At 41.1% G+C, this 14,007-nt stretch overlaps 1 protein-coding gene across 5 annotated transcripts in view; it reads right to left on the bottom strand.

Moving 5' to 3' along the window:
* The window catches only part of ACOXL (acyl-CoA oxidase like), a 356,730-nt gene that overhangs the window by 161,124 nt on the left and 181,599 nt on the right, over positions 1 to 14,007 (bottom strand). For all 5 annotated transcript variants that reach the window (XM_045979259.1, XM_045979255.1, XM_045979257.1 and 2 more), the window contains one exon: positions 6,123 to 6,276. In XM_045979259.1, the coding sequence (XP_045835215.1) occupies positions 6,123 to 6,276 (154 nt within the window). The remainder of the gene's footprint in view (positions 1 to 6,122; positions 6,277 to 14,007) is intronic.

The following is a 14,007-nucleotide window of genomic DNA, read 5'->3' as shown; positions in this document are numbered from 1 at the left end:
ACATGAACTCTGCTATTTTCTGGAACACAGGACACACTGGTTTGCATATGGCACAGTGGCTTGGTGCATGGCCTCTGGAGACAGATTCTCTGCATTTAAGGCATGGCTCTGCCACTTTTTAGCCCCTTAACCTTAGGCCAGTTATTTAATCTCTTTCTGGCCTCAGTTTCCTCCTTTGAGAAGTCAGTCTGATAATAGTACTCACCTAACTTGAGAGAAAGCTAAGTTACTATATATAAAGCACTTACAAAGGTGCCTACAAATATAGAAAATGCTTAATGAGTATTAACTAATTAGAACCAATAAAAAGCAAAGAGACCCCACAGCCCCTGGATCCTGGGCCCGCACACATGCTGTGTCTGACATGGGAAGAGGCTGCCTTTCATCAGCATGAAGAATCACTTGGAAGGGCAGGTCTGGAGTTCCAGAGGCACTAAGCTCCCCGGAGTTCAGACCTCATCTTTAGTTAAGTGTGGGGGCAGGGGGCACTGGGGTCCCATTCACCCAGTGCTACCTGTTCATTCCACCCAGTAAAGGTGAGCTTTACTTCCTTGGAGAGTCTCCTAAACACCTCAGTGTGATTTCCCACTCCTCCTCGGGGCATAGCTTCACCATACCGACATGGATTCTGGGGTCAGATGAATCAGGCCTCAAATCCTCCGGCAACACGTGGGAGCTTGGGCAAGTGCAACTGCTTGGAGCCCCTGTTTCCTCGTCTGCAAAGTGGGAATGACAAAAGAAGCTAAGGTTGTTATTAACCTGCTTACTGTTAACCTGCTAAAATTGTTATTAGGTTTGGGACTGTTATATCCTCTCGAATTGGCCCATTCGTCATTATGAAAGGGACTTATTTATCCCTGACAATGTTCTTGGCTCTGAAATCTGCTTTGTCTGATATTAATAGTCATGCCAGCTTTCTTTTGATGAGAGTGAGCATGACATATCTCTTTCCATCCTTTTACTTTTAACCTCTTTGGATCTTTCTATTCAAAATGTGTTTCTTGTACGCATATAGTTGGGTCTTGCTTTTTTATCCAATCTGGCAATCTCTGCCTTTTAATTGGGGTATTTGCATTTAAAGTGTTTAGGAACACGGTTTGGTTTACATCTACCATATGGCTATTTGTTTTATATCTGAACAATCTCTTCATTCTCCCCTACTTCATCTTCTCTCGTCTTCTTTTGGACTTAGCACTGAATTCCATTTTAACTTCTATGTTGGCTTACTAGTTATGACTTTTCGTTGTATTATTTTAGTGGTAGCTTTGAGGGTTAGAATAGAAATCTTCAACTTCCCACAGTCTACTTTCAGGTGATATCACACCACATCAGGTATAGCATAAGAACCTTACAATAGTGTACTTCCTTTTCTCCCCTTCTGGCCTTTATGTGATCTTGCCATACATTTTACTTTTACATATGTTATAAAACTCACTCTACATTGCTATTGTTTTTGTTAAGGGAGTCAGTTTCCTAATATTTTAAGATTCATTTAATTAGAGAGAGTGTGTGCATGAGGGGGGGTGGTCAGAAGGAGAGGTAGAGGGAGAGACTCTCAAGCAGATACACCTTGAGCACAGAGCCCAGCTTGGAGCTCCATCTCACAACGCTGAGATCATGACCTGAGCCAAAATGAAGAGTCAGACACTAACCAACTGAGCCACCCAGGTGCCCCTCAATTAACTTTTAAAGAGATTCAAATACTAAGAAAAATCTTATATATTAAGAAAGCTATGGAGCACCTGGTAGTTCAGTTGGTTAAGCAACTGACATCTATTTGGACTCAGATCATGATCTTGGGATCATGAGATCGAGCCTCAAACTGGGCTCCCTACTCAGTGGGGAGTCTGCCTGAAATTCTCTCTCTCTCTCTGTCCCTACCCCCTGCTTGTGTGCTTGCTTTCCCTAAAATAAATAAATAAAATCTTAAGAAAAAAAAAAGAAAGAAAGTTACTATTTTTGGTGCTTTTTCATTGCTTTGTGCAGATCCATATTTCTGATATCATTTTCTCTCTCTGTGAAGAGTTTCTTTTAATATTTCTTATAGTAAAAGTCTACAGGTGATGAATCCTTTCAACTTTGGCAAGTCTAAGCACATCTTTGTTATAAAGATTTTTTTTTTTGAAACGTAATTTTTCAGAGTATAGAATTTTAACTTCATTTTTTTCCTTTGGAACTTTTTTTTTTAAATTTATTTATTTTTTCAGCGTAACAGTATTCATTGTTTTTGCACAACACCCAGTGCTCCATGCAAAACGTGCCCTCCCTATTACCCTCCACCTGTTCCCCCAACCTCCCACTCCTGACCCTTCAAAACCCTCAGGTTGTTTTTCAGAGTCCATAGTCTCTCATGGTTCGCCTCCCCTTCCAATTTTTTTTTTTAATAAACATATAATGTATTTTTATCCCCAGGGATACAGGTCTGTGAATCGCCAGTCCTTTGGAACTTTTTAAAATGTCACTCCACTTCTTGTTTTTATTTTTTTTTTCCAATGAAAAATCTGCTGTCGTCCTTAACTTTGTTCTTTTATACATAACATTTCTTTTTTTCTCAGGCTGAATCTTAAAGTATTCCAGACTGGTTTATGAGAAAAGGCACTGTTCCCTGTCCCATGTGAGGACATGATCCTGTTCCCTCCAGTCCTTTCAGGTGATTCTTTCCCTCACACACATGCAATAATCAATGCTCAGCTGAAAATTTGAAGGGAACCCCTGCAGATGCCCGAGTTCTCTCTCTGAGAGAACTGCAGACTCTGCAGGGGTTCCCTTCTGACCTTCAACTTCTTCTGACCAACCTTTTGACCAACAACTTCTCTTCTGTCTCCTACTCTATCCCATGAGTTCCAGGTGCTTTTGTCTCCCTCAACTCTCAGCATGGTGTCTTCAAATCAGGGAGTTCGCTGGGCTCTGCTTCAGTTGCCTCTCTGAAGTCATGGTGTGGAAACTCTCGAGGCAGTAAACTGGGACAAATATGTCTCATTTAATTTAATTTAATTTAATTTTCTCACTCTCATCGCCTAATGTCAAGTGTCTTGCTGTTTTAGTCAGAAGGGTAACTTCATGTAACTTCAACCTGGTTGGAGTGGGAGTCCCGGAAAGCTCATTTGACTGAAATCTTAGGGACACGCAGTTCCATGCACAATGTACAGTGTCCCACCTCGCATTACCTGGCCCTCAGGACAGGGAGCATGTACCTTGTACACCGCTCCACACGCAGGCAGAAATTAGAAATACTGAACAATGACTCTTAATCAGCAATCATTAAGGCAATGACATGCTTGCCTGAACATGAATTATGTAAGTTCCAACCAGTATTGTGCATTTGATGATCTAATTTTGGAAAAAAAATTTGTATGAGATCTTATTTATCCCAGGCTTTCTGCACAAAAAGTGACAGGCTAGGCTTCTCTTAGCAGTATGTTCTTTTAGAAACTACATGTCACTCTTGCCACATTCAACCTGTCACCCAAAGAAAGCAACAATTGCTGAGACTTCTGTAGAAAGAGCCAACCTAAGACTTTCTCCTGGTTTCCTGACGCACAGTGATAATATTATTAAAATAGACCACCAACTGGTATGGAAACATTCAATGTGGAGGGAAAGAACCTCAGAATCCAAAGGTTTGTACAGAACAGTTTAAGAGCAACAATGCTGGGATGCTGAACTCTTGCCTAGACCAAATGCTGGAGGCTGCTGTGTCTCGAATCTTTCCCTCAGGCACGAGGTAAGTGAAGCAGACAGGAAGAACTGATCACTTTTTTTTTTTTTTAATTTTTTTTTCTTTTTTTTTACAGATTGAGAGAGAGAGAGAGAGAGAGAGAGAGAGATTACAAGTAGGCAGAGCAGCAGCCAGAGAGGGGAGGAAGCAGGCTCCCTGCCAAGCAGAGAGCCCGATACGGGGCTCGATCCCAGGACCCTGAGATCATGACCTGAGCTGAAGGCAGAGGCTTAACCCACTGAGCCACCCAGGCGCCCCGAACTGATCGCTTTTGTAAGTGTCAATGCCTGCAAGACATTTAACAGCCTTTTTCCCTTTTCCATTTTCAAATACATAGTCTTAAATCCCAAAGAGCCAAATTAGTAACATTCCAGTGAAACCAAATTATCAGAGATAATGAATGCACGGGGCAACAATTCAATCAACCAATCTATCCACCATCCGATTTCCCATCAATCCCTCTGTCCACCATTCTGTCTGTCCATCAGGTCATCTGGGAGGATATGAAGGACCAGGGACAGAGACCACTGGGCACATCAGCCCATGAAATGCATCACAAGGAATGAGCCAAGGGAGGAAGACAAGAAGACCACAGGTGGTTTTGAGCACACCCCTGGGTTGAGTCATCTGTGAGAAGCCACAATATCTGCACCTCTCAGCACTCCTAGCAGAGTCCCAAGCCCCCCACGTGTGCTACCCCTGCCTGAGGGGTCACTTCCGGTCTTACCTCCCACTGGCTAACCTCGACTTTCTTGCTGTGCCCAGAATCCCTGAGTCCTGTTCCTAAATGCTGCCAGCAAACTCCTGTTCCAAGAGATGGCCACGTCTCTGGAGCTACCGCTAGAAACCAGCCATGTGCCAAGAGCCTCCTACCTTGTCGGGGCACTGAGGAAAGTCAAAGTCACGATGAGCCATGGCACCTAGCTGCCTCAGAGGACCTCAGTGCCTGGCCCAGCTGTGCCCCAGTGCCTGCTGTTACTTTGTTCTGCATTCTCTTTCCTTCCATGGGGACTCACACGCAGCATCCACGGGAACAAAGCAGGCATGTCCACCACTATTGCCCCCACCATTGTCACGGACGGCAGAGTGTACACCTAACTAACTGAGGCCTCTTTGCCTCATGGGCACATCTTTACTCAGCCACCTTAAGAGAAATGATCACGCTGGCTTTTGCAGGAGGCCCTAGTTTCCATCCATATTGTTCATGTGGGAGAAACTCTTGGGCTGTGCCTATAGTGAAGGTCCAGCCCTTCCTTACACTTTGCCCTTCATCCCTCACTCCTCACCCCTCCACTGGTCCCGGCTCTGATACAAAGCGGCAGAGCAGCAGACTTTCTGGAAACTTATCCTTCCCCTTTTCTTTTCTACCCCTGCCTTTAACCTGCTCTTGACCCCTTCTCACTGAGGCTAAACTTTGTCATCCTCCTCTGTAGGTTTGGGGCTACTGTTGATAGGATAATACTCAAACAAGTTCAGATCAAGCTTAGGCCAAAAACCCAACAGGGGCTCCTTCCCTCCTTCCTCCAGGAAATGTCTCTTGGAGGATCCAGCAGAACCTGCATCCAGCCCACATGCCAGTGAAGCAGTGTAGTCCCTGGGGGTCACGAATGCAGGTCTGTCATCTGAGGATGAACCCCGGCTGCCACCACAGGTAATCCCCATAGCCTCACCATGCCACAGTATTACAGGTCCACAACCCCACATCCAACCTGCCATGCCCTCACAGACGCTACGCGGGTTCCCCTTCTTACCAGTTCCAAGGCCCCATAAGGATACAGAGACTCCCCAGATCCTAAAAGGGGCCCCTGCCCTCAGGTTGTGGTGGAATCAGGCACAGATTTCAGCTGTTCTCAGAGTTCCCTTCAGCTCTTCAATAACTCAAACAGATTTCTCACACCTTTTGCCCCTTACTGCATAATCCAGTCTGAGGCCCAGGGCTGGGGACACACGAAGCAGTCTCCAGATGCTTGGCACATCCCTGTCTGCCTTCTTCTGGGGCTAATCACCCTCCTCCACTCCCCCACTCCAGGTTCATTTCTTGTGTTCTTTCCAAGAGATTCAAACATTGGAGAATCGGTTTCATCATCTGACCCCATTGGACCTTCCCCATACTGTCAACAATAGTCACCACCAAGTTTAATGACATTTACTGCAGGCCTCCATGGGCCAGGCCATGGAAGCTAGCATTTTACAAACGCAGGGGTCGCCCATCAGCCCACGCAGCATGGTAGGAGGTAGACGTACAGATCGCAAGGCTGTGTGGTGCACCCAGGGCCATGAAGACAATGGATTTCCACCTGAAGATGATGCCCTGCTCGTGGGCACAGAGTGCTGACCTCACGCGTGCTGCAGCAGGGGGACCTGGGGGCGGGGGGCTGGCACCTCTGGGGCGTGCAGGGCTCACCATGCCTCCCGTGCACTCGCGGCAGTCCTGCAGGCAGCTGACGTTCTCCCAGGTACTGTAGGCCTTCAGCCCTGCCACGAGCGCCTGCAGCGGGCGACTGTCCACAAGCTCCTTCCCATGGAAGATGTCCTCGTCCAGGAGGAACCCAGCATACCTGTGAGAAGAGCGCAGAACCGTGAGGGACTCAGCAGCGTCCCCTCTCCCACCCCCAGGGAACCACAGCGCAGGCGCATCTGAGGCAAGCCCACTGTGACACCTGCTCCTTCCTCAGATGCTACCTAAGTCTCCATGTGCCCTTCAGAACTGTCACCCTGCACCCTGCCTCTGTGAGGCTCTAACATGCCATCGTCCCCTTGGAAAACTTCTCCCTTGCTTCCTGTTCAGGCTTACATTTCTGCCAGACCCTCAGAGACCCCATTGCTCACATCGGCAACTGTCTTCACACCCCGTGGCCCCACGAGAAATGGGCACTCAGTGTAACTAACTCTCTCCCTGCTGTAGTCTACCATGTAAGATGATATTCCAAATTATCTCCCTCTTCCCTTCACACAAAAATGCTTTACATGTCTCTCATATTATTAATTTTTCTAATTCTACTTCCATTGAAAATGTGCTAAGCAGAATAATGGCCTCCAAAGATGACCAGATCTTCATCCCTGAAACCTGAGAATACATTACACCACATGGCAGAAGGGGTTTTTAGATATGATTAAATCAAGGTTCTCATGATTGGGAGATTATCCTGGATTAACCAGAAGCCCAAATGTACTCATGAGAGGGAGGTAGGAGAAGGAGACGTGACAAAAAAGCAGTCAGGAAAATGCAGCATGAGACTCAACCAGCCATTGCTGCCTTTGAAATGGAGGAAGGGGCCTCAGGCCAAGTCAAGAGGGAGCCCCCAGAAACTAGAAAAGGCAAGGAAGTCAATTCTCCCCTAGAGCCTCCAAAAGGAATGCAGCCTTGTTGACACTGATTTTTCATTACTGAGACCTGTTTTGGACATCTGATCTCCAGAACTATAAGATAACAAATTTGTGTTATTTTAAGTCACCAAGTTTGTGGCAATTATTTATAGCACCAATAGAAGTGTATACAGATAGGAATAATTTCTTCCTCCAAAGTGGTAAGAGTCATCGTTTTCCATCATCTCTTGGCCACCTGCGGCCACGACTACTGTGCAACACAATGTTTATGGGCCTCCCTCCAACTGTATCCCCCGCCCCCAGCTTTGGCTTTCTTCTTTGCCATGTTTCAAAACACTATAACGGAAGGTACAGGTTTCACTCTTGTTCCCTTCTTTTGAACACCCTATAGACCTTGTTTTTAAACTTTCTTAAAATGTTATTGTTTATAACAACTGCTAGGATTAAAAGCTTTAGTGAACTCTTTCTTCTTATGCTCTACCAAACTCCAGACTTGTCTCTAATCGAGGGTGGTAAACACACTGAGCTGGGGACTTTCCCCTAAGCAACTCAAACTCATGGTAAATACCACAAAGTATGGCCTTTCTGGTCTTCTCAACTGAAGCTTCAGACCTTGGAGACTGATAAGAGTGATGGCACTTAGAGGTGTTGATTCATTCTCTATCAACGTTCTCTATCAATGGAGTGTCATCTCCTGAGATGATTATATGATGTTTCTCCTTTATAATGTTCATAGGGCAAATCATATAGATTGACTTTCAAATGTTACACAAGCCTAACATTCCTGGAATAAACACCACTTGATCACTGTACATTATTTTATAGTAAAATATACTGTATGTGATTCCCTAACATTTTGTTCACAAGGGATATTGTTCTCATAATGTCTTTGTCTGGTTTTTGGGGTCAAGGTAATGTTCCTAAAATGAGTTAGAAAGTTTTCCCTTCTCCTTCATTTTATGGAAGAGTTTGTGTCAAGCTGGTATGTTTTCTTAAGTATTTGGTAGATTTCACCAGCAATGTGAGATGAAGCTATTCAGATTTTCCAGTTCTTTTTCAGTCACTTTTAGTAGCATATGTCTTTCAATAAATTTTATATTTCATATATATTGTCAAACCTATTGATATTATATTGATATGACACCAGTAATAATAACCATAATATTTAATTTTATCCTTTCACAGTCTATAGGATCTGTAGTGATGTCCTCTCATTTATTTCAGATGCTGATCATTTGTGTCTCTTTTTTTCTTAATTAATCTAGCTGAAGGTTTATCAATTTTATCTATTTGTTGAAAGAAAAAAAATTTTTGGCTTAATTATTTTTTGGCTACTTCTTGTTCCAGTGATTTCTGCTTTCATTCTGCTTGATTTCAATTTGATTTGTTCCTTCTTTGTAGCTTCTTAAAATGGAAATTTATATCCTTGATTTTCTATTTTTCTCCTTTTCCAATATAAGTATTTTAACTTTTCCTCTAAGCACTGCTTTAGGTGTACACGACAAATTCTGATATGTTCTATTTCATTTTCATTTTGTTCAAAATATTTTCTAATTTCCCTTGTGACTTCTCCTTTGACCTATAAATTATGTGTGTTGTCTAGTTTCCTAATATATGGATTATTCCAAATGTTATTGTTATTAATTTCTAATTTCATTCTAATCAGAAAACATACTTTGTATGATTTCAATCCTTTAAATTTACATGGTCTGTCTTGATAAATGTTCTATGTGCACTTGAAAAGAACAGACATTTTTCCAAAGAAGACATTCAGATGGCTAGCACACATATGAGAAGACACTCAACATAAAAGATCATCAGGGATATGGAAATCACAACCACAGTGAGATATCACTATACACCTGTCATTCTGGCTAAAATAAAAAACACAAGAAATAGCAAGTGTTGGCAAGGATGGGGAGAAAAAGGAACCATTGTGCAGTATTCATGAGAATGCAAATTGGTGCAGCCACTGCGGAAAACAGTATGGCAGTTCCTCAAAAAATAAAAATAGAAATACCATATGATGCAGTAATTCCACTACTGGGCATTTATCCAAAGAAAATGAAAACACTAATTCAAAAAGATATATGCATCCCTGAGTTTACTGCAGCATTATTTACAATAGCAAACACATGGAAGCAACAAAGGCATCCATCAATAGAATGGATAAAGAGGATGTGGTGTATAGACATACAATGGAATATTATTCAGGCATAAAGAGAATGAAATCTTGCCATTTGCAACAACATGTATGCACCCAGAAGGTATAATGCTTAGTAAATTAAGTTAGGCAGAGAAAGATATATCCCATATGATTTCACACATATGTGGAATTTTAAAAATGAAACAAGAACAAAGGAAAAAAAAAGACAAAAAAGAACAGACTCTTAACTATAGAGTAGAAACTGGTGGTTGCCAAAGGGGAGGCAACTGGGGGGATGAATGAAATAGGTGAAGGGGATTAAGAGTATGCTTATCTTGATGAGCACTGAGAAATGTATAGAATTGTTGAGTCATATGTAAATTGTACACCTGAAACTAATATAATACTGTGTTAATTATACCTAAATAAAGTAAATAAAATAAAATAAGAAAAGAATGTGCATTCTGCTGTTGTTGGATAGAATACTCTATAAATTTCTTTTAAGTCAAGTTCCTTAGCAATGTTGTTCATATCTTTTATATCATTACTGTTTATTATATCAATTTTTATATCAGTTACTATTTATTATATCAATAACTCAGAATGACTGATGTCCGCAACTATAATTTTGGATTTGTTAATTTCTCCTTTCAATACTTTCCATTTTTGCTTCATGCATTTTGAGCTATTTTGTGAGTCCATACACATTTAAAAAAAAATTTTTTTAAAGATCTTATTTATTTTTTATTTATTTTTCAGAGAGAGAGAGAGAAAGAGAGCACACGCGGTGGCGAACAGGAAGCAGAGGGAGAAGCAGGATCCTGGTTGAGCAAGAAGCCTGATGCGGGATTCATTCCAGAATGCTGGGATCACAACCTGAACTAAAGGAAGATGCATAACTGACTGAGCCACCCAGGTGTCCTGAGTCCACACACATTTAGATTGTTATGACCTTTTGATGAGTGGACTTCTTTATCATTATGAAGTGTTCCTCCTTATCTCTGGTAATATTCTATTTTCTGAAGTCTATTTTACCTAGTATTAATATATCCACTCCAGCTCTCTTACAGTTAATGTTTCAAGGTGTAAATGTTTTATTTTCACACTTTTAATCTATTTGTCTTTGTATTTTAAGTAGGTTTCTTACAACAAGCATCTAGTTCAGTCTTGATTTTTCTTTTATCGCATCTGACAATCAGCAAATTAAATAGGAGTGTTTAAACCATTTACACCTAAGGCAATTATCAACATGACTGAGTTTGGAACTATTATCTTGCAATTTTTCCCTCTATTTATGCCATATGTTCTTTCTTCTCTTTTTCCTCTGCTCTCGTCTTCTTTTGATTAATTGCTTAGGTTTTAGTATTCCACTGTTAGAGTTTTAACTGTTACTTTTATTTTATAGGGATTTTTATGGTCTAAAATATACATCTTGCCCCTAACATGTTCTTCCCTCAATAATGTTATACCACTTCTCAGAGAATCGAAGAACCCGATAATAATAAAACAATATACTTCCATTTCATTCTCCCACCCATTGCGCTAATGTTGAGATTATATAACATCTATCTATCCATCTACCTATATCTTCTACATGTTATAAAATTCATTGCTATTTTTGCTTTAAATAAACAATTTATCTTTTTTCCTTATCAGCATCATTGAGGATAATTTATTTTACCACAGACTACATTCATTTAAAGCATGCCATTTAATGAATTTTGACAACTGTACATACCCATGAGAATAACACCAGAATCAAGCTACAGAACATTTCCAACACCTTCCAGAAAATGTCTCATGCCTTTTTACAGTCCCTCCCTTCCTTGATTGATCCTCATCTCCCGTCAACCACTAACGTGCTATTTGTTACTAGAGATTAGTTTACATTTTATGGAAATAAGATCATACAGCATGTTATGTCTTGCTTCTTCCCATCAACACATTGTTTTAAGATTCATCCATACTGTAGCATAGATTAGTAGCTGTTCCTTTTTACTGCTGACTAGAATTCCATTCTATGCAATGCATATATTTAACTTCATTTTTGCATTCACTGTTGTTGAACATTTTGCTTGTTTCCAGTTTAGGGCTATTACAAAGAAAACACTATGGAAATTCATGTAAAAATCTTAGAGGAGACATATGTCTTTATTTTCCTTCAGTAAATATGTAGGAGAGAAGTGACTGGGTCATATGGTAGATATATTTTTAACTTTTAAGAAACTGCCAAACAGTTTTCCCGAGTGGTTATGCAGTTTTACATCCCTACCTGCAATGTAGGCGGTTTCTAGTTGTTCCACATCTGCCAATAATTGGTCTTTTCTGTCTTTTTAACATTAGCCAATCTAGTGGATACATAATGGTGTATCCTCATGGTTTGAATTTGCATTTCCCTGATATCTAGCATCTTTTCAGGTGTGCATTGGTTGATCATTCATATATTTTCTTTTGTCAAGTGTCCATCCAAATCTTTTGGGCATATTGTATTGGCTTGCTTCATCTAATTTTTAGTTGAATTGTTTTTTCAGTGTTACTACCTATTCTAGATAATATCCATTGTCAGATACACATATTGCAAACATTGCCTCCCATTCTGTGGCTTGCCTTTTCATTTCTTTAACAACAAAATCAGTTTTGGCTCAAAGTATTTAGTTACCTGTTTCTATCCATAGAAAAATCTTACAATGTCTGAATATCCTTGTTTGCCCAGTGAAACCTGAACATGCAAAAGATGTTGCATTGGGCCTCGTGCTATAACAAATAGGCAAGTCTACTACCAAACCTCATAAGAGAAACCACTGAGCTGGGACAAATGGAAAAACAGGGAAACCGTCATTTGTTTAATCGGCACTGGATGAAGAAAAACATAAGTGTATTGAACAATTTCAATAAGCAAAGAGCTTCTGTATTTATCTTCTAATTTCATTTTTTTGACAATCCCATGAAATAGAAAAGCATATCCCCACTTTACAGATGGGGAAACAGAGGTCCAACTGAAGTTACCTAGCTAAGTCAAGGTCTCCCAGAGCAGGACAGAACTAGGATTCAAACCCAGGAGTCCATAGTCCTAAACGTCATGCTCTTTTCATGATAAATAATGTCCATAACAATACTGTGAGAAAGTTGATTTCATTCTCAGTCTACGCTATATATCCATCAGCCGTGTCCTGGGCTGTGACTGCCATACCATGATTCTCAGAGAATCCCAGAGCTGACCACTTAAAAAAAAATATATATATATATATATGACTCCCTGCTAACTTCCCTAAAACACACGCGCGCACACACACACACACACACACACACACACACACACACACACACACACAGCCGTAGACATTCCCTAGGGAAGAAATGGGTGTGAAATGAGAAAGAAATAGACTTTAAGAAAAGAAAGACTTATGAGACTCTCTCCTAGCAGAAGGCTGGTAAGATTTCTCTGCAGTGCTGGCGGGTGATTTTACTTAAAACTCACAGGACAAGGGCCTTGCTGAGGGACAGCCTCCATCTGCCAGACAGAGAGCTGCCCCCTGTGACTCTTATTCTTTATCATACCTCCATGTCTGCTTGCAAAGAGGAACTGAGAAGCCTTCTGTAGGCAGGTATGTTAGAGTCTAGAAGGTACATATCTTGTGAAAATCTGATAGAAGAAACTGAGACTGACCCAGAAGATAAATGAAGATTTAGGGATTCTGTGGAAAGATTATTCCTCATTTCTAAATATGTTGATTTTATAGGCAATGGTTCTAGAAATGTGAGGTATTTGTTTACAGGTAATATTCACTGGAATTATTGGAACCCACCCTCAGGGTAAGATTCAGAAGAACTGTAGGTAGAGTGTCTCTAAAACTATTAAGTCAGTGAGGGGGCAGGATTCAGTTCACAAAAGTCTGCTTTACATAAAACCAGCAAGCAAGACTTTGGGGCAACAAGATTTCAGGAATATATTCAAAACACAGTTCAATGCACAGATAATGGTGGTCATTTGGTGAGAAATATCTGAAGTCCTTACTTATCCTGAACTCCATTCTTTGACAAGGACAGGACTTTGGTGAGTTTTTTGAAATCAGGAGGTGTCATTCTGCCTATTCATTGATTGCACAAATATGAGTGAAATCTTACTTTGTGCAGGGCATGGTTCTAGGTGTTATGGAAACATCAATTACAAACAGAGAAACTTGGTGAGTTGTCTTGTGGTGTTAAAGAAGTGACTAAGGATAGTGTGTGATACATGATAAGAAACTGGGTATGTGTTAGTTATTGTTGGAATTTTATTCTTAAAGGTGTTGTGTAAAAAGAGATCGCCAGAGATAATGACTGAATCCAACTGAAAGCTAACAGCAATGGAGCTGTGGCCCCTCCTGACTGGGAACCCAGCCTGGACTGCCTCAGCTACCCATTTGGCCTAGAAGAAGTTAAGAGGCAAGGCAGACCCAAAAATACTCCTTTTGGCTGGTACACTTAAAATACTGATTATTGAAAGCTAGGAAATTCATTGTTGTAGCAAATTCCTCTAAATAATTCCCAAGAGAGGGATCAGCTACCAGCCATCCTGGCCAGCTAGCTCTTGGACTGACTCCTTCACATCATGGAACTTCTGCTTCAGGGACCAACAGAAAGTTTGGAAGCAAAGCTCCAAACAGCTTCACCGCCAAGTGTGATGTAATGACACAAGGCAGTTTCATTCAGGTCAGTTGAAGCAACCTGTGCAGAGAGCCAGGCACTCTCAGAGGGGGAGATGCCAAATGAAGGATCCACGGTTTTTATGTGCGAAGAACTCACAACCACAAACCAAGTGTAATGGTACAATGAT

The sequence above is a fragment of the Meles meles genome, chromosome 15, assembly GCF_922984935.1.
Source record: "Meles meles chromosome 15, mMelMel3.1 paternal haplotype, whole genome shotgun sequence".
NCBI lineage: Eukaryota > Metazoa > Chordata > Mammalia > Carnivora > Mustelidae > Meles > Meles meles.
Note: the sequence above shows the minus strand (reverse complement) of the source record. Positions and strands in the feature narration are given on the sequence as shown.